Below are 24,070 nucleotides of genomic sequence, written 5' to 3' on the forward strand. Positions count from 1 at the left end.
CTTTCTCTAATCCTCCCCCACTCGCACTCCCTCTCTCTCAAAATAAATAACTAAATAAACTTAAAAAAATATACACGAAGAACTCCTACAACAACAACAAAATCAAATACCTATATGCAAAAAATGGGCAAAGGCACCTGGGTGGCTCAGTCAGGTGAGCATCTGACTTTGACTCAGGTCACGATCTCACAGTTGGTGAGTTGGAGCCTCGCCTCGGGCTTGCTGCGGGGCCTGCTTCGGATACTTCTGTCCCCCTCTCTCTCTGCCCCTCCCCTGTTCATGCTCTGTCTCTCTGTGTCTCAAAAATAAATAAACGTTAAAAACAATTAAAAAATAAAAAAAAGAAGAGGATGGTGGTGGTGGTGATGGTGGTGGCAGTGATGGAGGTCTTCCACGAAGGGGCAGGGGAGGCGATAGACTCAGAGCACCTGGCCTAGCCCATCGCTTTAAAAAACTTTCATGAAAAATGGGCCCGCCTTTTGCCTCTGCAGTCAACCTAGAAATATCAACCAGAGGTGGGTTTTGGAGGAAGTGTATTGGAGCTGGAGGAAGAGGGGCTGTTGAAGACTGCCAGGCCCGCGAGGCCCCGCAGCCTTCCTCCCAGGTTGTGGGAGGGCTGCCCTCCTGCAGTCCGCCACCGAGAACTTCCGTACTTGTCTGGACGAGGGACGGGGGGCCGGAGGGGGAGCCGTGGGAAGGCCCCGAGCACGTGTGGCTGGAAGTGGGGAGAGCCAGGAGGGCTGGGGCGGAAAGGGCCAGGCAGCGCAGACTGGGTGACGGCAGGCCGGCCGGACAGAGGGAAGAGAGCCTGGGAGGAAAGTAGGGGGTGGGAGTGGAGGGCTGGGGTGGGGTGCGAGCGAGGCGGGGGAGGTCCAAGGGGAGGGATGAGGGCTCGGATGGGGGTCTGAAGGCGGAGGTGGAAGGCCGGGGTCTCAGGTGCGGGGTCTGAGAGTGGCGGTGGCTCCGCGAGGCCGGGGCGGTTGAGGGAGGGGCGCTGGCAGGTCCGCGGGCGCAGGTGAGGGTCTGAGGGCGGAGCCAGGGCCGGAGGGAGGGCTGGCGGACGGCAGGCCCGCGCGGCTCCGAGTCCCGAGGCTGGGGAGCCGGAGCTGGGAGCCGCGGGCGGCGGTCCCGGCTGCGCCATGCGGGTGCACCTGGGCGCGCTGGCGGGCGCGGCGGCGCTGACCGGGGCGCTCAGCTTCGTGCTCCTGGCGGCCGCCATCGGCACGGACTTCTGGTACATCATTGACACCGAGCGGCTGGAGCGGGGCGGCCCGGGCGTGCGGGGCCGGGCGGGGGCCGCCAACCGCAGCCAGCTCGAACCTCTGAGCTCGCACTCCGGCCTCTGGCGCACCTGCCGGGGTAAGGCTGAGCGCGGGGACCGTGCGCGCTGCGCGCCCGCCGGGGACCTGTTGCCGGGCTCGCAGCTCTTCCCCTGCCCCCCACCCACCCCCCGCCGCCCCAAGGCACAAAACGGGGGGGTCTGGGCCCGGGCCAGGTGGGCGGGGGGCTGCACAGCGGGGCTGTTTCCGGCCGCAGCTGCTCCGGACTCCGCACAATCCTCCCCCGGGGCGGCAGCCAGGGTGGGCGCGGGGGGCGAGGCCACCGGCTGGGGGGTCCCCGCTCCGGACCCGCAGCCGCTGATTCCTCCGCCCCATCTAGTCCAGAGCCCGTGTGCGCCGCTGATGAACCCCTTCTGGCAGGAAAACGTGACCGTCAGCGACTCAAGCCGGCAACTTCTCAGTGAGTCCCGGGAGGTGGGGGATCGGGGGAGAATCCCGGGTCTGGACGCCAGGTTTGGGGCTCTCCTCCAAAGAGCGGGGCCAGGGCGCTGCGGAGGGGGCGCTCCGGTACCGGGCCGGGGAGGGGAGGGGAAGGGAGGGGAGTGAGGGGCAGGGGCGGGGCCTCTCTTGCTCCACAGGTTACATCGTGTGGTTTAGAATTCATTCGACAAACGTTCATCACAGGCTTTCTATGTGCCAGGCATCATGCTGACAGTTAAGACCTAGGTCATGCCCTCCAGGAGCTCAGATACTAGCTGCGGAGACCGATGTAGAAATGCACAGTCACGTTTCAGAGTGACAAGCAGCGGGGGTGTGGGGTGGAAGAGACACCTAAACCAGCCTGGGGACCTGAATGCTGAAAAGAGAGATCTTAGCCCAAAGATCCGAAGGCACGCCCCGTGTCAGCCTTATTTGTATCCTCAGTGCTGAGAACAAGCGCTTGGATTTGTGCAATGATTCAAGAAAGGCAATCAAGAGGCAGAGAGCAGCCCCCTCCCTCCAGGGGAAATGAGCATAATAGCTCAGTTCGTTCACCGAGACTCGCAGTGGACCAGACATGGAGCTAAATGCTTTCCATCTATGTTTTCATTTAATGTGCACCTGCTGTGCTATGGAGTTAGTATCATCTCCATTATTGCCTTCATTTTTCAGGGAGGTACCATAGAAACAATCTGATGAGGCAGTGAGGGCTAAGCTCCATAGACCCTGAGAAATGTGAGTAGCTCTGGGTAGGCTTGTTGAGGCTTGGGGACAAAGGTGAAGTCACTGGCCAGGGTGCCTCTCCAATTCCCTTCTCCCCCTTGCTCTTTTTCTCTGGCTAGTAGAATGTGCTAAATTTCCTCCTGCTGCTGGGACTTTGCACGTGCTATTTCCTCTGCCTGAACTCTCCCTGCTCCCGTCCTGCAGCTTGACTTGCTCAGCTTCTACTCATAGTACAGGTTTTGTGACAGTTTTTGAGTCAAAGTCTGGCTCCCTCATTAGACGATGAAAACATGAGGGCAGGGACCATGTCTGTCTTGCCTCAGCTTGATGCCTAATATTTAGCACAGAACCTGGCATGGAGTGGGGTCAAAGCCAAGATTTGCTGAGCAGGGGTGAGAATGAGTATATTATAGTGTGTTAGAAGTGGAACATAAATGAATAAATATGTCAGTGAAACAGACCCTTTCTCCGAAGTCTGGTGGTGTGCCGGGAAAGAGTTAACAATGGTCTTTCTGGGGAAGGAGGGAGTCTCCTGGTCTGATTTGAAGCATTTGCCGATTTCTGTGGTGTAGATGTTTCAAGCTGTCAACACGATGTCAACTGGCTCCCCCAAATCCCCAAAACTTAGCTGTTGGCTCTCATGAGGTGATAGAACCCAGTCCCACTGCATAAGGTCCCAGTGAAGGAGATGTCCCCTAGACCCTTGAAATATGTGGGAGATGAGGGAGCTCTGTCTTCAGCCCCAGGCAGAGCAGAATCAATGTTCGGTGTTCCTAGAGCATCATTTCAAGAATAATCAAGAGTTCCTGGCCTTGACGTGAGGGAGGTGGGTGTCAAATGGCAGCCCAGACCTTTAGCAGGACACTCTGAGCTCCTGGGACAGGTGTCTTAACCTCTCCGAGCCTCAGTTCCCTCATTGGCAAAGTGGGCATACCAGCCATCTCTCTTCATGAGGATGCGGGGAGCATGGCATGGGCGGGTGCGTTTGAGGAGCCTCAGCGGTGCCTGTGCTCCACGAGTTCGCCTTGAGCCGGAGTTGCTGCTACACCACGAAGGCTGCCCCTTCAGACCGCCTGCTCGTTGCACACCACCCCCAGAGAGAGCCTTTTCTCAGACTCCCTTTATCCCCAGAATGAGCCGTGAATCTTGGCCAAGCTCTTTTGTTATGTGAAGATGTTCCTTTCCTTCGAGGACCTGCTTTTGAGGCCGTAGACGAGACAGGACACTTGTCAAAGCAGCACGTTCTCCGAGTCAGCTTCCTAGACAAATCCCAGTGGGAGTGTCTGGGGAAGGAGTCTTGGGTTTTTTCCTGCAAGGAAACCCAAGCAGGCAGACCACTCCAGCGCCTGCTAAAAACCCACCTTGCTTGGATGTTTTGTCTTCCAGATTAGCTCTGGGGTTGACATGGGTTTGGTTGCTTGGCCAGGGACTGGAATTATTTTTTTTTGGGGGGGGGGCTCGTCAGATTGCATACCATGTCGAAAAAAGAGCCATAATCTAGAAACAACCAGGCTAGCTGCATCAGCCAGGAGTCTTTTGGTGAAACACAAATCATCCTTGTTTAAACAAGAAGAGGAATTCTTGGTCTGCTTGAAAAGTTCAAGTGTGCTGGGATCCAGAGAGCTAAACTCAATTTCTTTCTTCTCTTCTCTGCGCTTTGCTTCTGTTTGGGCCCTGTTTTCAACAAGTCCTCTCCAGTCTCAGCAACCCAAGTGGCAGGAGGCTCTCTGTTTCCCAAAAGTCTGCAGAAACTTCCAAGTAGGCTTCTCATTGGGCCAGATTGGATCACAAGCCCAGGTCTGAGCCAATCATTGTGGCCGAGGGGATGGGATGTGGTGATTGGCTGGGCAGAGTTGGCACTTGTAACTTGGGATAGAAGCAGGGCCAGTCCTGTCATGGAGGGGGGCCCCCACATCTGACCAGCTGTGTGACTTCTGGCAGGTCCCCTGCTTCCATAAATGGGCTGCTTTGAGACGGAATGAGATCACATAAGCAAAGCAGCATAGTCACACCATGCATAGTGGGAGCTCAATTAATGTCATCTCCTCCTGCTCTAAGTCACATTGCCTCCCTGAGCCTCAGGCTTCTCATCTGTAAAATGGAGCTAATCACTAGAGACTTAGTCCATAAGTATTCCTTCTCACACTGGGCTAGACGGGCAGGGGGCTAGAACATGAGGAGACCGGTGCGTCTCACACAGAGTTTAGAGTCTAGCGCAGAAGGCAGATAATAAACACACGGGCCAGTGACTAAATAAACGTAAACTTGTTTCAAATAGTAGCAGGTGTACAAAGGGAGTGAAGCAGGGTCACCTTTCCGTGGAGTGGTTGAAGAACAGCGAGAGGAACAGCCAATATTTATGGAAAAGTCGCGTGTGCCCGATGCTATTCTGAGCGCTTTGCATATATCACCTCACTTAATCTTCACGACAGTCTCACAAGGCAGGAACTTTTATTATCACCCTCACTTTTCAAATGAGGAAACTGAAGCACAGAGAGGTTAGGTAAGTTATCAAAGTTTGCACAGTAACAGGTAGGTCTGGGAATTGAATCCAGGCCGTTGCTACCCTTTGAGAATGAGACGACACTGAGTACGATTCGCACGTAATGTGAGCGTGCTGAGCCCGAGGCCATCGGACTCCAGAAGAGGAGCTTTTGGCTCTTTCCTGGATTCAGAGTCCCCATCCTACACTGCTTCTTCTGACAAGGGATCAGATTGAGATTACCAGGAGGCTTAGCATGAGCAGAGCTGTGCAGTAGATTTGGGGTGGTGGGGGAGGTCCACAGACAGCTGGAAGGCTGGTGTTTCTGGAGACAGTGTGGAAAGTGGGTCTGATTTTTTCTTCTTTTATGTATTTATTTTAAAAGTTTTAATGTTCATTTATTTTTGAGAGAGAGAGAGAGAATGAGCTGGGGAGGGGCAGAGAAAGACAGAGACACAGAATCTGAAACAGCTCCAGGCTCTGAGCGGTCAGCACAAAGCCCAACGTGGGGCTCGAACCCATGAACCGTGAGACCGTGACCTGAGCCAAAGCCGGACGCTTAACTGACTAAGCCACCCAGGCGCCCCTCTATTTTTTTATTTTTGAGAGAGAAAGAGCGTGAGTGGGGGAGGTGCAGAGAGAGGGGGACAGAGGATCTGAGGTGGGCTCCATGCTGACAGCAGAGAGCCCGATGTGAGGCTCGAACTCATGACTTGAGCCGAAGTCAGATGCTCAACTGACTGAGCCCCCCAGGTGCCCCTAGAAAGTGCTTCTTACGCACACCTCAAGTCCTGCCTGTTCCTTACTTTGGCTGCATCTCCTAAGAGCCAGGAAAAAGGTCAGACTGATCCTCCTACAGCCAAATGCATCAGACATGGAGAGGCCAAACGCCTCGCCCAACACAGCATAGCAGGGGCAGAAGCTGGACGGAGGGCCAGAGGCCTGGCCTGCTTGTCCTCTGAGGAGATGATGTTGGAAAAATCACAAGACTGGATCTCCAGTCCTTCTGGGAACCCAGCTGTTGCAGCGGTGTGGAAAATTAAAACCAGCCCTCCCATGATGCTTGGTGCAGATTTCAAGAGTAGAGATGGTTGGGGACAGAAAGAAAGGGATTGGGGACATAATGGCTTTCAGAGGCTGCCTGAATCCAGGGGGAAATTCTCAGTGTGACTTATGCATAGCTGTGTGGTAGGCAGGAGGGTTTCAGCATCTCCGGGCACAAAGGCCCTCTTGGCTGCCTCTTGGCGTGCCTGTTGAAAGTCAAGTATACACTTTAAACGAACAACGAGCCACTCTGGAAAACAGTGTGGAGGTTCCCCCCAAAATTAAAAATAGACCTACTCTATGACCCAGCAATAGCACTGTTAGGAATTTACCCGAGGGATACAGGAGTACTGATGCATAGGGGCACTTGTACCCCAATGTTTATAGCTGCACTTTCAACAATAGCCAAATGGTGGAAAAAGCCTAAATGTCCATCAACTGATGAATGGATAAAGAAATTGTGGTTTAGGGGCGCCTGGGTGGCTCAGTCGGTTAAGTGTCCGACTTTGGCTCAGGTCATGATCTCATGGTCCGTGAGTTCGAGCCCCACGTTGAGCTCTGTGCTGGCAGCTCAGAGCCTGGAGCCTGTTTCGGATTCTGTGTCTCCCTTTCTCTGACCCTCCCCTGCTCATGCTCTGTCTCTCTCTGTCTCAAAAATAAATAAACATTAAAAAAAATTAAAAAAAAAAGAAATTGTGGTTTATATACACAATGGAGTACTACGTGGCAATGAGAAAGAATGAAATATGGCCCTTTGTAGCAACGTGGATGGAACTGGAGAGTGTAATGCTAAGTGAAATAAGCCATACAGAGAAAGACAGATACCATATGTTTTCACTCTTATGTGGATCCTGAAAACTTAACAGAAACCCATGGGGGAGGGGAAGGAAAAAAAAAAGAGGTTAGAGTGGGAGAGAGAGCCAAAGCATAAGAGACTCTTAAAAACTGAAAACAAACTGAGGGTTGATGGGGGGTGGGAGGGAGGGGAAGGTGGGTGATGGGTATTGAGGAGGGCACCTTTTGCGATGAGCACTGGGTGTTGTATGGAAACGAATTTGACAATAAATTTCATATAATAAAAAAAAATAAAATAAAATACATTAAAAAATTAAACGAACAAGGAAACAAAAGATTCATATTCGAAGTGATTCCATTTCTTGGGATCCTACTACAACGTTTCTAAGAAGAGGCTCACCCAAACCGTGTTTGTAACAGCAGAGAACAAGGTACGACCTCAGTGCTCATGGGTGGAGATATGCTACGTGTCTGCCTGTGGTATGTTCATTCTTCGGAAGATGATGTAAATCCGTAAAGAAGAGTATACTAAAGTGGATAAAACGCCAAGAAATACCGTGGAGTGAATAAAGCAAGTTCCAGAGTGTTATGGGTAGTGTGATGCTATTCCCAACACGATCTCTTTGCTATGAGTACGGCCAAAAACAATAAGATGCACCTTTATTTACGTGCCATTAGGAAAGGAAGCAACACGGCCATTGTAAGTCTGAGATGCTGTGGAAGGTCCAACACATGATGTTTGCAGATTGAAGGGTGCCCTTTAGAATTAGAGAGACAGGTGAATACCTAGGAAGATACGTAAACATATGGAAAGAAGACTGGAAGTATGTACATGCAAGCATTGACAAGAGGTTCGCTCTGGGGAGGAGAGGACGAAGGAGGGGTTGAGGTGGTGGCCACACCAGTCTTGTCTTCGTTTCTTGGAAGAACAATGTTGTTGTGTTTGCTATAGAGCAAGCCCCAGGAGGACGCCCCCGGGTGGTTGGATTTCTCCTTATCATGGCTCCTGGGACCTTGGTGAGCCCCCCCTGGCTCTCCAGCTTCAAGAGCTGGGATGTGCGGATGCTTCCAGATAACTCCGGCTTCATGGACTTGGCGCTTTCTGTCCCCTTGTTCAGGAATGCCTGCCCCCACGCCTTCTCATCTGACCTTACGTCCAGACCTCTTTTGCAGCCCTGAGAGACCTTCCTAATCCCCAGACTGGGTGAAACGCCCGTTTTACCACCCCTTTGTCAGCCTCCTTGGCTGTTCCATCTCTGCTGCTCCACCTTGAGCAACTGACCTGCATGTCTTGAACCTCACTTTCCTCATCTGTGAAATGGGAATCACAGTTCTTACCTGGTGGAGCCCAGGATGCTGGAGGGCAAGAAGGAAACAGTTATTCTCACACTTGGCGCTCATTAACAGCTTGGCAAAGTCAAAGCCCTTGGTCCAACGGACAGGAGAGGAAGCAGACTTTTGGGAGACAATGACATTCACCTGGGTACAGGTAGAGTCGGGAATTGAACCCAGGTCTTTGCTTGTAGAGCCCTGCTTTGCCCGCATCACAGTAATGCATCTTGGGTTGCACGGTGTCGTCCCTGTTCTCAAAAGGACCGAGTTGTGTGTGGTCACAACGGATTCAAGGACAAATATGTAAAAATTTGTTTCTTTTTAAAAATTTAAATCCAATTTAATTAACATATAGTGTAATAATGACTTCAGGAGTAGAATTTAGTGATTCATCACTTACATACAACACCCAGTGCTCATCCCAACAAGTGCCCTCCTAATGCCCATCGCCCATCTAGCCCATCCCCAACCCACCTCCCCTCCATCAGCCCTCAGCTTGTTGTCTGTATTTAAGAGTCTCTTTTGGTTTGCCTCCCTCTCTCTTTTAATCTTATTTTTCCTTCAAATTAAAAAAAAATTCACTTCCTTACCAGGCACGGTAGGGCTGAATATCTCTGAGCCCTTCCTGGGGCTCAGCGTCGCTTTGACAAGGTTTGAAAATAAAGTCAGTGTGACATTTCCCCCTTTGGGAGATGGTTCCTGAGATTTTCTTCTTTTGCCAGTGCCTCGGATATTTCTGGAGAGAGTTGTGTCTCTGCTTTCTTTAAGAGCACGACTATTACTCGGGTAACCACGCTGGGGCTGCCTGACCTCGCTGGCGTTGTGGAATTGGAAGCCTGGTTTTCCCAGTGAGCAGTTCTTTGAACAGTGTGAAAACGGGATGATCACAATAATCTTTTCCTTGGCATGAACATTTTTGCCTCTTTCTGTATTTGCTCTTCTCTTTACTTGCCACAAAGCACTTCTGTATTGAAAGGTCTCTTGCCCTTGGACACACATTTGCCCTTGATAAAACAATGACCTGTCAACATTTATGATGATGATGATTAATTCTATGTAGTAATGTTAGCTACTATCTGTTGAGCTGCTACCATAAACACTGTACTGGATTGGAAGGTGTCACCCCCTCTCCCCCCAAAAAAGAAAGATACGTCCATGTCCTAACCCCTTGTCCGTGGAGATGTGACCTTATTTGTAAACAGTGTCCTTGTACATGTAATTAAGTTCAGGATCTTAAAAATTTTTTTTTTAAGTTTATTTACTGCTGGGAGAGAGAGAGAGAGAGAGAGAGAGGCAGAGAGAGAGGGAGACACAGAACCTGAAATAGGCTCCAGGCTCTGAGCTGTCAGCACAGAGCCAGACGCGGGGCTCGAACCCACCAACCATGAGATCATGACCTGAGCCGAAGTCAGACGCTTAACCGACTGAGCCACCCAGCCTCCCCAGAAGTGGATACATTTCTAAGGGGAACAGAACTCAGAATCAATATTCATGCCCCACGTCTGTGGCTCTGGAAATAACAAAGACTAGGACACACACACACACACACACACACACACACACACACACTCACACTCCACAAGAACCTCAGCCAAACATCAGCAGGAGATTTTACAACTCTCCCACAGGAAGCCTGTTCTTACCCAGACATTTAATTGAACGTGTACGTCAAGTCAGCTTGCGGCGTGTCTGGGGAAACTCACACGCCGTGCCGCCGGGCTGAACCCGCCCCAGGAAACCTCATTAATTTCTAAATGAGAAATGATTTCCCTTCCCAGCCATAGTCTGGAGGCAATGCCATACAGGGCCACAGATCTTACAGGTTCTGGCCCAAGACTTTTCCTTAAGGAAGGAAGGAAGGAAGGAAGGAAGGAAGGAAGGAAGGAAGAAGGGAGGTCAGTCTTGTTTCCTTGACTTGCCAGGGCTGGTAGCATTTAGAGGGCTGAAGACAAGGTGATCTGGTCTCAGTGGGTGTCGGACCGGATTATTGTCTCCATCATTGTTACTACTGGCAAGGTCACCATCTATCTAGTACTTACCACATGGTTTACGCTTCCCTGCGCTGCCCCATCATCTTCACGCACGCCGTCCTTATGGTAATACTGTGAGTCCCATATTACTGCCTCCGTTTCACAGATGTGGACAGGGAGGTTCTGTGGAGTTAAGTGACATGCCCATGGCCCCATAGTCAGCCTGAATTCAGATGCAGAGCATCTGGCTCTCAAGTCCATCGTTTTAACCACTGGGGTGCTTGCTTGACATACAGCATTATATTAGTGTTGGGGGAGGGGCACCTGGGTGGCCCAGTCGGTTGAGCGTCCCACTTCGGCTCAGGTCACAATCTCAGAGTTCGTGAGTTCGAGCCCCGCGTGGGGCTCTGTGCGGACGGCTCGGAGCCTGGAGCTGGCTTCAGATTCTGTGCCTCCCTCTCTCTCTGCCCCTCCCCTACTCACACTCTGTCTCTCTCTCCCTCAAAAATAAATAAACACTAAAAAAGTTTTTAAAAATATATTAGTGTCAGGGGTACAACATAGGGATTCGACAATTCTGTACATGATGCTCAGTGCTCATCATGACAGGTGTAGTCACCATCTGTCTCTATACAACGTTACTACGGTATTAATGACTATAGTCCCCATGCAGTGACTCATTTATCTTATACTTGGGAGTGTGTACCTCTAAACTCCCTTTATGTCACTTGTCCTGCCCCCCCCCCCCCCTTGCTGGTAGCCACCAGTTTGTTCTGGGCATGAAAGTGTTTTCTGTTTGCTCATTCACTTGTCTTTTAGATTCTACATCAGTGAAATCGGATGGTATGTGTCTTTCTCTTAACTTCATTTAGATGAGGGAATATTACTCAGCCATGAAAAAGAGTGAGGTCTTGACACGGTAGTAACAATGCTGTTAATTTTTGCTCCCAGCACCTGGGGCCTGGCCCCTAGGTGGTGCACAGTGTTTGTTGATTGACTGCAGGATGTTGCTAACCCTCCTCTGCCCGCTGTCCTCCTCTCTCTTCTAAGCCATGCACGGGACATTTGTGATTCTGCTGCCGCTCAGCCTTATCCTGATGGTTTTTGGGGGGATGACGGGGTTTCTGAGCTTCCTCCTTCGAGTCTCCATCCTCCTCCTGCTCACGGGGACCCTCTTCCTCTTTGGAGGTAGGTGCCCCCATGCGTGGAGCACGGGCTTCGGAAGGGGATGTGCATGAACCCTCGGTAGGGGTGGGTGGGGCGGGCGTCCCATTCCCTCTCTGGGTCTTGGTTTCCCCATCTGTGACATGGGGATGTCCATATGTGACATTCTGTCCACATAGCTGGGTGGGGTGAATGGTTTTGGCCCAGGGTCCCTGGGTCTGTGGCCCCAAGAGAGAAGCAGAGGGCAGGGGCAGATCCTCAGGATTGCTTTCCTGGTTCCACAGAAGACGCTGACAGCTTCCGCTTGAGGGCTGTGGGTTGGCCGGAGACCCTTGGTCTTCATGTCTCTCTGATGTTCTGACAGATCCTGCTTGATGCTTGCTTAAAAAATGGGCAATGCCTGTCATCCCTGTGGTCTGGCAGACCAGAGGCTTTCAAAGATGGGGTCCAGCGTGAGGCTGGGAGCGTAAGGCCTCCCTCCTTGAAAACAAAACAAAACAAAACAAAACAAAACAAGAACAGAGGTGATGCACACACCTGGGGTCCATGGAGGAAAAAACCCAAAAAGAATGTCTGGACGTGAAAATATCGTGAGGCTCAGATGTCCTCCAATCACCCACTACTGTTACCAATACTGGCGTTAACAGCTCACTCAATGACTAATTCTCGAAACCACGCTGGCCAGTTGTACTTTCTGCAGTGGCGGGAAGTCTGATCTGCGCTGTGCCAAGGGGAAGCCTCGAACCAGGCTGTGGGGCGCTTGAGGTGTGGCGGATGCCCGGAAGGGCTGAGGGGTTCGTTTAAATTGGTTTAAGTCATCCCCTGTAGCCAGCAGCTGTGGCCCTGGAGGGCACTGCCCTAGTTCACGGTCTATGGAGGCCCACCGCGTGCCAGCCCCGTTCTGGGTGCCGGGGGAATCCAGGACGAGGCCCCTGGAACTCATAGCCCGTTGTCGGGGGGTGGACGTCAGCTCAGTGATCTCACAAATGCAAAATGCGCCTCTGACCTGGACAGTGACGGAGGGCCGTGAGGTGCTGTGAAACCACAGGGGGTTTGACCTGCTCTGGGAGGTCCTGGAATCAACACGAGCTGAGATGTGGTGACGAACAGGAGTTTTTTCGGGCAGAAGGGACAGGGAAGGGAGCAGAGGGGGAGGAGGAGCGGAAAGGAGGGGGGAGGGGGAGGAGCAGGAGGAGGAGGATGCAGAGCCCCGGGGTTTGATCTGCTCTCCTTTGCCTGTCCCGCAGCCTTGGTGACCCTCGCTGGAATGGGCGTCTACATCGCGTACTCGGCCGCCGCCTTCCAGGAGGCTCTGTGTCTCCTGGAGGAGAAGGCCCTCCTGGACCAGGTGGACATCCGCTTCGGCTGGTCCCTGGCCCTGGGCTGGATCAGCTTCGTCACCGAGCTGTTCACCGGGGTGGCCTTTGTGGTGGCGGCCGTGTGCTCAGCCTGAGGCAGAGGCAGGACCAGGCCGTCTGAGCCCGGGTGCCTGGTCCGCTGGGAGGGAGGGGCTGGCCGGGGGCGGCCGGGACCCGTTGCGGGGGGGGGGGGGGGGGCGCTGCAGTCTCCTCCTCCTCAGCCCGAGAGTCGCTGTGGACTGAGCTCTGGACCCGGCTGTTGACTTTGTGCCGTGTGTGCGGCCGGGCCTGGCGCGTCTGTGTGTCCGTGCACGTGTGTGTCCGTGCAGGCCGGAGAGAGCTGCGGGAGTGCAGAATCCCCATCACCTGGAGTGACAAACGCACCCCCTTCATCAAGTAAGCAGAGCCTCCCAGCATCCACAGGCCCCCCCAGCTTCACCTCAGCTCTCACCCCACGCCCCCGCCCAGTGGATCGGCTCGCCTTCTTTGCCAAGGACACGGGAGACCAGAGAGGTCAGGAGAGCTGCAGAAAGGTGCACAGCGAGCTGGTGGTGTTTTCCTTGCTGCAGGGACAGTGCTCAGTCCTTTCCCTCGGCTGCTCTGAGCCGGTTTAGCGGCTGGCTGCAGGGTGCTTGCTGTGAGTGGCTGTGCTGCGACCTGGAACCCAGGGGGGCGGAGGCAGTGCAAAAGTAGGGGACGAGAGGAGAAGTCTGGGCTTCTCACCAGCCAGGCCGTGCACACGTCCTGCCGAAGTCAGCCGGGTGCGTGCTCGTCCCACCTGGAGTCCCGGGGCTCGAGTAAGTCCGGCTCACTCGGAGCGGAGATTCTGCAATCAGGGCCTGTGCTTTGAGACGTCACGCGATCGTCCCAGACATGAAGGCCCGAGGGCCTCTGGTGGTCAGTGCGCTGGTCCCCTTGCGTGTGGTTTCATCGCTGTTGCCGGGGAGGACCACCGACACGCTCACAACGGGCGGGAAGAGGAATCGGCAGGCGTGGGGTTTGCAGGAAGGAACAGTCAGCAGACTCGCCCGGGGAGGGAAGAATGATGAGCACGTTCGCGCTCGGTGGGCGAGAACATCCTCACAGACGCAGCAACAACTCCTGGGCGGTTGTCTTGGCCCTTAGTTTCCACGTGAGTGTGTTGACTGAGCCTGCTTCCCTGGCCGCAAGCCCACGGCTGGCGAGGTCCACACACGCCGGGAATGCGGAAACCAGGGTCCCCCGAGGAATCGGCACATCTCAGTCGTCACTGGCATTTAAACAGTGAGCAGGGGCCACCTCAGGAAACTGCATTTCTAACACGCCTCCAGAAGGGAGGTGTTTGTTGTAAAGTGTCCCCCCCACCCCACCCTGCTGTCCCCACACGCGGTCTTCTGTCCAAGGTGTGAAGTCCGCCGTGGACCGAGTCCTGGTGACACTTTTCCAGCTCTTGTGTAATGACACAGCGTTAGTTGTCGTGTGGCCTTCGTGGGTCTGGGTGGGGGATGGTGCCCACCTGCGTGGGCCTGTTGGCATGGAATGTTCTCCAGGGAAGCCTGGCTCCTTCTAGGCAAACATAAGTCTGCGGGTGACGTGGGCCTTTGTCAGTGTAGGTGCTGGGGGTGGGTCTAGGATGTGAGGTGACAGACTCCCATGGAGTTTGCCGACGGGACGATCTTCAGGGACTCCTTGTATCCCTTCCTCCCTCCCCCAGGACATTCCATCCCTCCTTTCTTCCTGGTTTTCCAGCCCATGGGAATGGGGGTGCCCAAAGTGTCCGCATATCTGAATCCCCTGGGGTGGCTCTGCTCACACCGGAGCATGTGAGACTCTTCTCGGTGTCCAAACCCCCCTGGCGGGCTGCCCTCCCCAGGGGCCGAAAGAGCCAGTCAGGAGGTCCTGGTGGGACCCGAGAATTCACATTGCTAACCAGCTCCCGGGTGATGGGGATGCTACTGGCCCGGGACCACTGTGTGTATGACATCAATCTGGAGGATTTACTAAGTGACAGGGGTGATTGTCACCTTACCACACATTAGAATCACCTGGGCATCTTTTAAAAGCCCTGTGCCCCGGGCTGCATCCTTGCTCTGATGGCATCTGGAGTCAGAGAACTCTCTGGATGGTTCCAGCGCACAGCTGAGGTTTTGAACCTGTTCTTGTAAGATTCAGAAGATTCCTCGGTAAGTGCAGGTTTGGGGGTCGTGAGATGACACTACCAGTGTCCTCACCATGACACCATCACCCTTACCGTGACATCACCCTCCTTGTGTGGCATCACTTCACGATGACCTCCCCTTCCTGTGTCGTGAGCATCATCACAGCTGATCCTTGCTGGGTACTTGTTAGGCACCTGCACTCTTCCACATGCCGTCAGTCAGTCACTCAACAAACAGGTGCATGCTGGGAGCTGGGGGCGCTGACCCACCGGAGCAAGCCCTTGGCCTCTGAGTTGCCCCGTGATTGAGGAGGGAGGGGGGCAAAACCGGTGGTGGGTGGCGGGGACTATGGAGATAAGTGGGGCAGGATACAGGAGAGGAGACTGAGGCACAGACAGGCGAAGTTATCTGGCCTGAGGGCACGAAGAGAGAAAGGGGTACACCTGGGATGGAAATTAGTTCTGCCTGACGGCAGGATGATTTCCTTTCTCTCCCGCGAGCCAAGCCAACACTGGCACCACTCGGCTTTCTGTCTGCTGGTGGGTTTAGGACATCGCCGCTGCCTCCTGTCTCAGTCTGGAAAAGTGCAGGCTGAGCAGATCGCTCACAAGGCCCCATGGGGAGGGGAGCCGGCAAAGTTGCAAAATCGGTTAGCACGCCTCGCCTCGGAGAGAAATGAAAAGTTTTCCGGAAGAGAGGGCCGCCATGCTAGTGAGACGGCGGTCTTTGCTGCCACCTGCTGGTTGCGATGTGGACGTGCGTCGGGGGGGCGGCCTGATTTCTCAAATCGGTCCAAGGACTCTTCAGTCTTCTGGGTGCCCAGCCATGTGTCTGACACTGCAGGGCACGGGCTCTCCGCTGGGGCGATTCACCGTCTCCTGCCCACCTGGGATGTTGGCTATGGCCACAGACATTTTTGGTTGTCACAGCTGGGGATGAGTGCTCCTGGCATCTGGTGGGCAGAGGCCACAGGGACACTGCTAAGCATCCTTCAGTGCACAGGACAGTCCCCACGACAGAGAATTACCTAGTCCCACGTGTCAGGCGTGCCGAGCTTGAGAAACCCTGCTCCGGGCACAGAAAGCACATGTGTACTCAAGGAACCAACAACATAGTTGGAAAGAATCTCATTCATTCAGTGAATAATTGCCAAAATCCTATGATGTGTCTAGAACTGTTCTTGGGGTCTGGGACACTGGGGACACATCAGTGCAGGTGAATGACAAGATCTGTGTCCTTACTAGCTTATACGGAAATGGCCGATACACGAACCAATGATACACATGAGAAATTTAGGTAGTATTAGGGTCATGAAGAAAACAAAACAGGGTCATGAGCTAGAGGGTGGCCAAGAGAGACAGTAGTCTAGGAAGGACAGTCAGAGAGGGCTTTCTGGAGGAGGTGGAATTGTGCTGAGACCCAGTGAGGAATCTGCCATGTGGGAAAACAGCAGACCAAGCAGGTGACAGACAGTAAGTGCAAAGGCCCTGAGGTGGAAACAAGCTCATGTGTTTGAAAAGAAGAAAGAAGGAGAGTGGAGGGAGGGTGTAGGAGGTGATTAGGGGTGGGAGGTACGTAGGTAAAGGGGGGGAGGAGGGAGAGGAAGGGGTCGGCTAGTGCCCGTTGTCTATGGCAAGGAGGTGCCGATGATAAGCGGGGTTTGCGATTCTGTTCTGTTCTGTCCTATCGTACTCCATTCCATTTTGAGGGCAAAGAGACCTCTCTAGGTGAGGGAATGCGTGGACCCTACAACTGTGGTTCTCAACCCCACCTTCACATCAGCACCATCCAGGGACTTGAGGAAACCACATGTCTAATGCTTGGGCCTCAAACTCCTACCACTGGCGAGCCCGGAAGCTTGCAGGGCAGGCGCTGTTAGCCCCATTTTGCAGATGGGGAGCCTCAGGAGCAGAGAAGGGGGACCGTGCGGGTGATAGATCCAGGACTGAGACCCTGCCCCAGTGTCATCAGCCCCTCCCTCCCTCTGACATCGGGCTTCTCACTCCCAGTACCTGAGAGTCAACGCCCTGGATTTCACTTATAGTAAAAAGGGGAGCGATCTGTGGTCTCTGCGTGTCCCCAAGTGAATTTCCACTTGTTATTTTCCCAGCACATGACACCCAACCGCTGGGTCACTGGTATTAGGTCCCCGGGAAGGTTGGAGGCAGGCCCATCATCTCTGCCTGGTTCCAACAACAGCCCGTGCTTTGTGAAATGTTTATGAGTTAGGTCCCCTCTGGGGCACATGGAGCGTGTGGGCGGAGAGGGGAGGCGGGAGAGATGGAAACACACACACGCACACTCACACGCGTGTGCAGGTGCACACTCACGCACGGACGCCTGGAGAAATGCATAAACACGGTGACAGAGACAGAGACAGAGACAGAGAGAGGGGTGGGGAGAAGGCAGTAGAGGAGGAAAGAGCTGACTCGGAGACGGGCAGGAGAGAGATCCGCGCAGAGAAAGGAGAGGCAGGAAAAACAGAAGAGACAGCGAGAAACCAAGAATGTGGAGACGTCGGGGGAGGGGGCGGTGAAAGACCCCTCGGAGTCGGAGAGGGTGGGGAACAGAAGGATGGTCCGTGCAGGCCCTTCCGGGCTGCAGACACTGGCCAGGGCGACACTTCCGGGCAGCATGCGGGGCCGGGGGAGTGGGGTCCCTTAGGACAGGGCCCTGGGTCCCCACAGAGCTGGGGACAGTCAGAGGGTGGGCGGGGACGTTCCCTGGTGGATGACAATAGCCCTGAGGCAGTAGTGGGTCCCCTTTCCAGGAGCATATCCCATGCAATAGTTGGGACATACTTATCTTAAACAATTATGTATCGCTTCTGCGATATTCAAATTTAAACGGGCGTCTTGGGTTTCAGTCTGCTAAATCCGGCAACCCTACCCCTCCTTTCTGGCTCCACTCTTCTCCCAGGTGTCCACACTGCTCCAGCCACACGGGCTTCCTTGCTGTTCCTCGAACACGTCCGACATTTACTGTTCCCCTGCCTGGAACGCTTTCACCAGAGAGCAGCGAGACCTTCCCTGGTTCCTTGGCTAAAATTGCATCCCCTTCGCCACACTCCCAAACAGCCTCTTCCCTCCTGCGCTCTCTTGATCTCCTTAGCGTTTGCTGCTATGTAATGTGACCTGTGTTCTATACGCTTGATTTATTATCTGTTTTCCCCACTGGACTCTGTGCTCCTCGCTGATTCCTGAAACAGTACCTGCTATTCGTTGGATAAATGTGTAAACCCCAGACTCTACCCAGTCTCTTCTCTGAGCACATTTGCCACCCAGCCCACCGCCTGGGGCGTTGGTCGCCTCGTTGCTGTGTTGAAAGTTCCAGGTATCAGGTGTTTAGGGTTGTGCTGGGCACCTCGGCTTTTCTTGGCTACCTCGTAAGTCCTACACATTCATTCACGTCAATAGGAGTTTAGGAAGAGTCAACTATGGGCCAGAAACTGATGTATATGGAGGTGTGGGGGGCAAACTCCCCTGGGATCCCAGCCCAGAACAATCTTCATACGACGTAGGGGTGAGATGATTATCTGAGAGAGGCAGGGAGGAATGGAAGAAGGAAGGAAGGAAGCAATGTACGCACAGGAGGGGTCACATTAAAAATGATGGGGTGCCTGGTTGGCTCAGTCAGTTAAGCGTTCGACTTCAGCTCAGGTCATGATATCACCGTCCGTGAGTTTGAGCCCCACGATGGGCTCTGTGCTGTCATTGTGGAGCCCGCTTGGGATCCTCTCTCTTTCTGTCTGCCCCTCCCCCATTCGTTCTCTTTCCGAAAAATAAATAAAACATTAAAAACTATATTTAAAAAAATGACATGGCTACTTATCATGAACCATTCGTTCTCTCTCTCTTTCCGAAAAATAAATAAAACATTAAAAACTATATTTAAAAAAATGAAATGGCTACTTATCGTGAACCATCCGTTCTCTCTCTCTCTTTCCAAAAAATAAATAAAACATTAAAAAATGTATTAAAAAACGAGATGGCTACTTACCATGAACCGCGACTGTACCCAGTTCTGTCTTTTAAAGGAGGACGGGCTGGCATGGTTCCCGCCCGTGGGGAGGTAGACCCGGCCAGGATTCGTAGCTGCCAGCAGTGGAGACGGATTTTGGCTGGCGTCAGCATGGACGGAGAGAAAGGGCTGCCCGTCGCTCTTCCGGTCTCTGCGAGGGCTGGGGAATAGGTTTGGGGTTACGCACCCCGGGTGATGGCACAAATCACGCAGTCAGAGGGATCTGTGGAGGGCTCGGCACCACGGCTGGCTGGCCTTGCTGGCTATGTCTGCTTGCTGTCCCCAGCCCTGGACCTCATCCCACCAGCTGTCACGGATGTCCTGGTGTCCATCCCCCAGCCATGGCAGGTGGATCTGATCGGCTGAGGCTCCTCATGCGCTGGGAAAAGGAGGATCTGGATTTTGAGCCACCTGGTAGGCTGCTGGCACGGTCTCGTCCATGAATCTCAGGACGGGCATCCCCTCGGCCCAGGGAGGAGGGCTGATTTGGGGGCGGCTGAAGGGAATGACAAGTGTCCCCCCACCCCCCCAGCAATGCCCCCCTGTCCTTGCAAAGCCTATCGGGAGGAGAAAGGAGACCTCAGGCGATGCCCATTGTGTAGCAGAACTTGGCATGACTGCTTGGTGGCTGTGGAGAGACAGGTCCACACGTGAGCTGACTGAGTGTCACTCTTTGAAAAAGGTTTTTATTTATTTTTGAGAGGGAGAGAGAGAGAGAGCAAGGGAGGGGCAGAGACAGAGAGGGAGACACAGAATCTGAAACAGGCTCCAGGCTGCGAGCTGTCCGCACAGAGCCCGACGCGGGGCTTGAACCCACCAACTGCGAGATCATGACCTGAGCCGAAGTCGGACGCTTAACCCACGGAGCCACCTGAGTGCCCCCTGAATGAATCACTCTTAAAAGATGAGTGATTTTTTTCTTAAGTTTCTCGAGGGTGGAGATGGACAGTAAAAACCGAATCAGTGGGGGGCTTTGCAAAATTCAGGGAAACCTCTTCCCAGTAGAGTAGCTGTTACCACCCACAAACCCGTTTTGCCCCCACATCAGTGCTCCTTGAGGAAATGAAGGAAAGGTGGAGTTTCCTGCCAGGCAGGGGGTGGGGGAGTTGGGGGAAGGGGAGGGGAGGACTGGGGCTGAGAAAGGGCCATGCGGGGAGTCCCCAGAAGGAGGGAGGGGTGGGAGGTGATGGGGAAGGAAGCCAGGCAAGACTGAAGGGGCACGTGAGGCCATGTCTGAGGAAGGGAATGGGGGAGGAAGGGAATAAGCCAAGAGCCCCACCCCATTCTGCCCCCACCCCACTGTGCCCCCCACCCCCGTCCCCACCATGGTCTGCAGAACCAGAAAGGCAGCTGACAGTGAGGGAGAAACTTTGCTTTCTCAAACTCTGTGGATTCTGGAACTCCCTGACACCCCTGGGATCCTTAGACCCTGCTGCCCACAGAGGAGGGGGCCTGGCAGAAGCCATGGCCCCCGAACTCAGTGGTGGCCCCCGAACTCAGCGGCTGCCCCCGCTCAGGGTGCTAGCATCGCCTCCCCTAAAATGGAGACTGTTGTGGGTCCAAGCATCTACTCCAAAAGATACATTGAAGGTTGAATTCCAGTACCTGCGAATGTGATCTTATTTGGAAAAAAGGTGGGGGAGATCGATCTTCTGGAGTTGTGGGATGTAGGATGTCCAGTTTGTGCTGGTTCTTGGCGGTGGTCCTGGGAGGTCCTTGCAAAGCAGGCTTAGTGCTGGCCCTGGAGGGCCTCCTGCTGGACTCAGCCTTCATCCCCGAGTATTTGCATTGAGAATGTCCTTCCTGTCTCCATCACACCTTAGGGCTCCCTTCTGAGATCTGTGTTGAGCCACTGGATCTTTTTTGACCAAGAATGGGAGGTGCTGGTCACTCACCCACAGATGAATAAACTGAGGCACAGAGAAAGGGACTAATTTGCTCAGATTCACAAATCAAGCTATCAGATATCAGAACGAGGACTATATCCCACCTCAGGAGCATTTTTCTGCTCTAGACCCCGGACAGTTTGACAGCCAGTTCACAGACTGATTCAGATCTATTTGTCTGTCTGTCTGTCTGTCTGTCTGTCTATCATCTCTCTACCCATCATCTGTCTATCTATCTATCTATCTATCTATCTATCTATCTATCTATCTTATTATTCATTATTTTTCTTCTTGATGATAGCATATGTTCATTGTAGAAAATTCCATAGTTCCACACTCAGGCATGACTCCCATTAATATTTTGGTGCATTTTTTTCTAGCTATAAGTTTTGGTACACTTATATTCATCTAGCTATTGCTGATAAAGACACACACGCACAAACATAGTTAACTAAGCAGGCAGTTTCCCCTAATTCTTCCAGCATCTGTGTGTTCCCCTCAGGCATGTCGTTAAGTTTCACCTAAGAATCTGCTTATATAAAAAGGCTACCATCAGCCCATGTGGCCCCAGCTCATATGGTACCTTTGTGTAAATTAGCAAAAGTCACCCCTCCAGGTAGGGACATGTGACTTCGCAGGTGGAAACAGAAGAAGTCCTTTTGTGAACCAGCCCAGCCCCACAGCACATAGTCTGGTGAGCAGGTGCAGCTTAGAATTCACCCTCACCTTGGCTGTTTGGAGGGGTGCCTTGTGCAGTGCCCAACCTGCCCAACCAGATGTGATGACCCTGTGCACAAAAGCATTCTTGAACAATGTGGGCATTTCTGAAATAGGTATTAGTCAAAGGTTCATGAAAAATGCATGCAAATGATGAACTTCTAGTCAAGATAAACAGAGGCCAAACACTTTGACTCCAGAGTCATTCTTTAAATCTCTCTTCCAGGTGAATTGCCCATTTCTGTCTCCCTGGTATCTAGCAATGTACTTGGCCTAGAGGAAATACTCTGTATTTATAAAACTGAAATGACACGCATAGTATAGTGGTTATAAAATATATCTGCAGATTCTCTGACCCTCCCGCTATGAAAAGGTGGAGTCTAATTCCTCTTCTCTGGATCGTGGGGTGGCCTTTGTGATTGGAGTCTACCCAACAGGTGCCAGAAATGTCGCTGCATGACTTCTGAGGCTAGGCTGTACAGGACGATACAGCTTCCGCGTGGTTCTCCCAGCCCTTCCCCCAACACGCGCCCTTGGAACTGTGAGCCACCACGGCCTGAGGAAGCCCCAGAAGCCACATGGAGGGACCACATGACTGCTAGCCTCACCCGCAGGGCGTGGGAGGGAGGGAGCTTTTGGATGATTCCAGAGCCCTTCAAGCTGCACCAGCTCAGGCTGAGTGGAACAGAGAGACTGGCAGTCTACGCCAAGCCCGGCCAACGGGGAGATTTGTGAGCAAACTAAATGTCCTCACCATGCCGTGTCGCCCAGAGTTGGGGTGGTCTGGGAGGCAGGCTAGATAAATGGAACAGTTCGGCTGCGGAATATTACATTTACAGCCTGCTCGGGGCCACACCATTTGCCTTTATGTGCTGATGGCTTTTGCCACAAGCGTCTATGACCTGAGGACGTTCTCTGGTCCCAGGGGTCTGCTTAGCTAATACCTTCACTGGGAGCAGCTCGGTCCCCGCCTCCAGGTGGGACAACCTTAATGTGTCTAATGACAGATTACACTGGTAGAATGGTGACTGCAGCAACCCCAAAGTGTTCTTGGAGGAGAATGAAAGGAGAATACCGGTTACCTTCAAAATGCAAAGTGCTGTCCTGTTTGCAAACCCCTTTCCAGCTGGGATCTCAGATGCCTGGAGCACACCTGTGGGCAAAGAACAGTCGTCTCCAGTCGAGGAAGAGAGAACTTGATGGGGAATTGGTGGCAGAATAGGCTTGGACCCCCACCTGCTGGTCCGTTAAACTCTGTGTTCCCTGGCCACAGCCGCCCTCAGAAGGGACCACCTGCTGTGATTTTCCCAGAACTCCAATTTCAAAGGATTCTGCAGTGATGCCCATTGAGTCACAGGTCTTGGGGTGGATAGCAGCGGTCAGCACTCCCGCGGCTCCCAGGGCCGCATCCTGGCCTCTGGGCTGAGCAAAGGGTCAGCCACAAAGGAAATGATGTGGAGGCGGAAGAAAACCTGCTGGGAAGCGGGAGCCTCAGCTGGATTAGCAAGTGACCAGCACTAACTCATCAAAGGACCTGGATGAAAGGCTTGGAGATCACTCGGGGAGAGTTTAAACACAGGCAGCTTAAGTGGTAACAGACCCAAAGTGCGGGATCAAAGAGGACTTCAGAATCACAGCTCAGCCTGCCCTGGGAGCCGCTCACCCCCACGCATCCCCCGTGCACTGCTGTGAATCAGGCTAGAGGAGGGGCGGGACGGCGTGCTGACCCAGCAAAAGGCTTCACCTTCAAGCCCAGCCATGTCTCCGAGCTGCAGAACTCGGGGCACAGGTAGGACGGTGCATGAGAGCCACTGGCTTGTTTTCCTTTGTTATTGGGAATAATTATAGACTCACAGGAACTTGCAAACAAATAAAAGTAAAAAAGGACACAGCGTCCCGTCACCTTTACTGGAAGCTTCCGCCAGGGGTGACATCCCAGGTAGCTGTACAGAACCAAAGTTGGGAGATGGACGTTGGTGCAATACTGCTAACTGGACTGCAGACCTACTGTGTGTGTGTGTGTGTGTGTGTGTGTGTGTGTGTGGCTCTATGCATTTTTCTCCCACGTGTAGATTCACATCCCCACCACTGTAACCAAGATACGGAACTTCTCCATCACCACGAAGGAGGCCCTTTCTGCCACCAGCTATGGTTGCACACCCAAGACCACCCCAGGATGGATGCCGGGCCACCACTCATGCATTCTCTGTCTCAGAGTTCTGTCATTTTGAGATCATTCCACAGATGGAATTCTACAGCAGGTGCTGGCTTGAGACCAGCCTTTCTTCCCTCAGCAAGAAGGCCTGTGAGATACCCCCACACCCCGGCCCCGAGTTACGATATGCACCAATATCATTCCTTTCCACGTGCAAGCAGTGTTCCAGGGAATGGGTGGGGCACGGTTTATTTATCTACGCCCCCCTCTCCCCCCAGGATGTTTGAGTGGTTCCAGATTTTGGCAGTTACAACTGTTATTTTCACTGAATGATACATGGGTTTTAATGCAGGAGGCCCCAGAAAGTATCCCTAAGGAGCACACTGCTAAATTTGATGGAAGGGTGTGGATTTAGATGCCCCTACAACATCAGCTGGGCTCTTCTCTGCAGAGCCTGCAAGAGGAAGACGTTCTCTCGGGGATACAGAGAGGCGACGTTTCTCTTCAGTCTTCAGTAGATTTTTAT

The 24,070-nt window shown here is 53.2% G+C and overlaps 1 protein-coding gene across 2 annotated transcripts; it reads left to right on the plus strand.

The window, feature by feature from the left end:
• The first annotated feature begins 1,139 nt into the window (after positions 1-1,139).
• TMEM114 (transmembrane protein 114) lies at positions 1,140-12,723 on the plus strand. Of its 2 annotated transcripts, XM_047837441.1 has the most exons (4): positions 1,140-1,359; positions 1,660-1,740; positions 11,157-11,294; positions 12,518-12,723. In XM_047837441.1, exons 1-4 carry the CDS (start codon positions 1,140-1,142, stop codon positions 12,721-12,723), a joined length of 645 nt encoding a protein of 214 aa, XP_047693397.1. The 2 variants fall into 2 exon arrangements, with proteins under 2 accessions (XP_047693397.1, XP_047693398.1); XM_047837442.1 differs by lacking the exon at positions 11,157-11,294.
• The last annotated feature ends 11,347 nt before the right edge of the window (positions 12,724-24,070 follow it).

Source organism: Prionailurus viverrinus, chromosome E3, assembly GCF_022837055.1.
Source record: "Prionailurus viverrinus isolate Anna chromosome E3, UM_Priviv_1.0, whole genome shotgun sequence".
NCBI classification, from domain to species: domain Eukaryota; kingdom Metazoa; phylum Chordata; class Mammalia; order Carnivora; family Felidae; genus Prionailurus; species Prionailurus viverrinus.

Coding starts and splice junctions, on each gene's coding strand:
- TMEM114 (XM_047837441.1), top strand. CDS start 1,140: ATGCGGGTGCACCTGGGCGCGCTGGCGGGCGCGGCGGCGCTGACCGGG. Junction 1,360..1,659: donor CCTCTGGCGCACCTGCCGGG/GTAAGGCTGAGC, acceptor CGCCCCATCTAG/TCCAGAGCCCGTGTGCGCCG. Junction 11,295..12,517: donor GACCCTCTTCCTCTTTGGAG/GTAGGTGCCCCC, acceptor CCTGTCCCGCAG/CCTTGGTGACCCTCGCTGGA.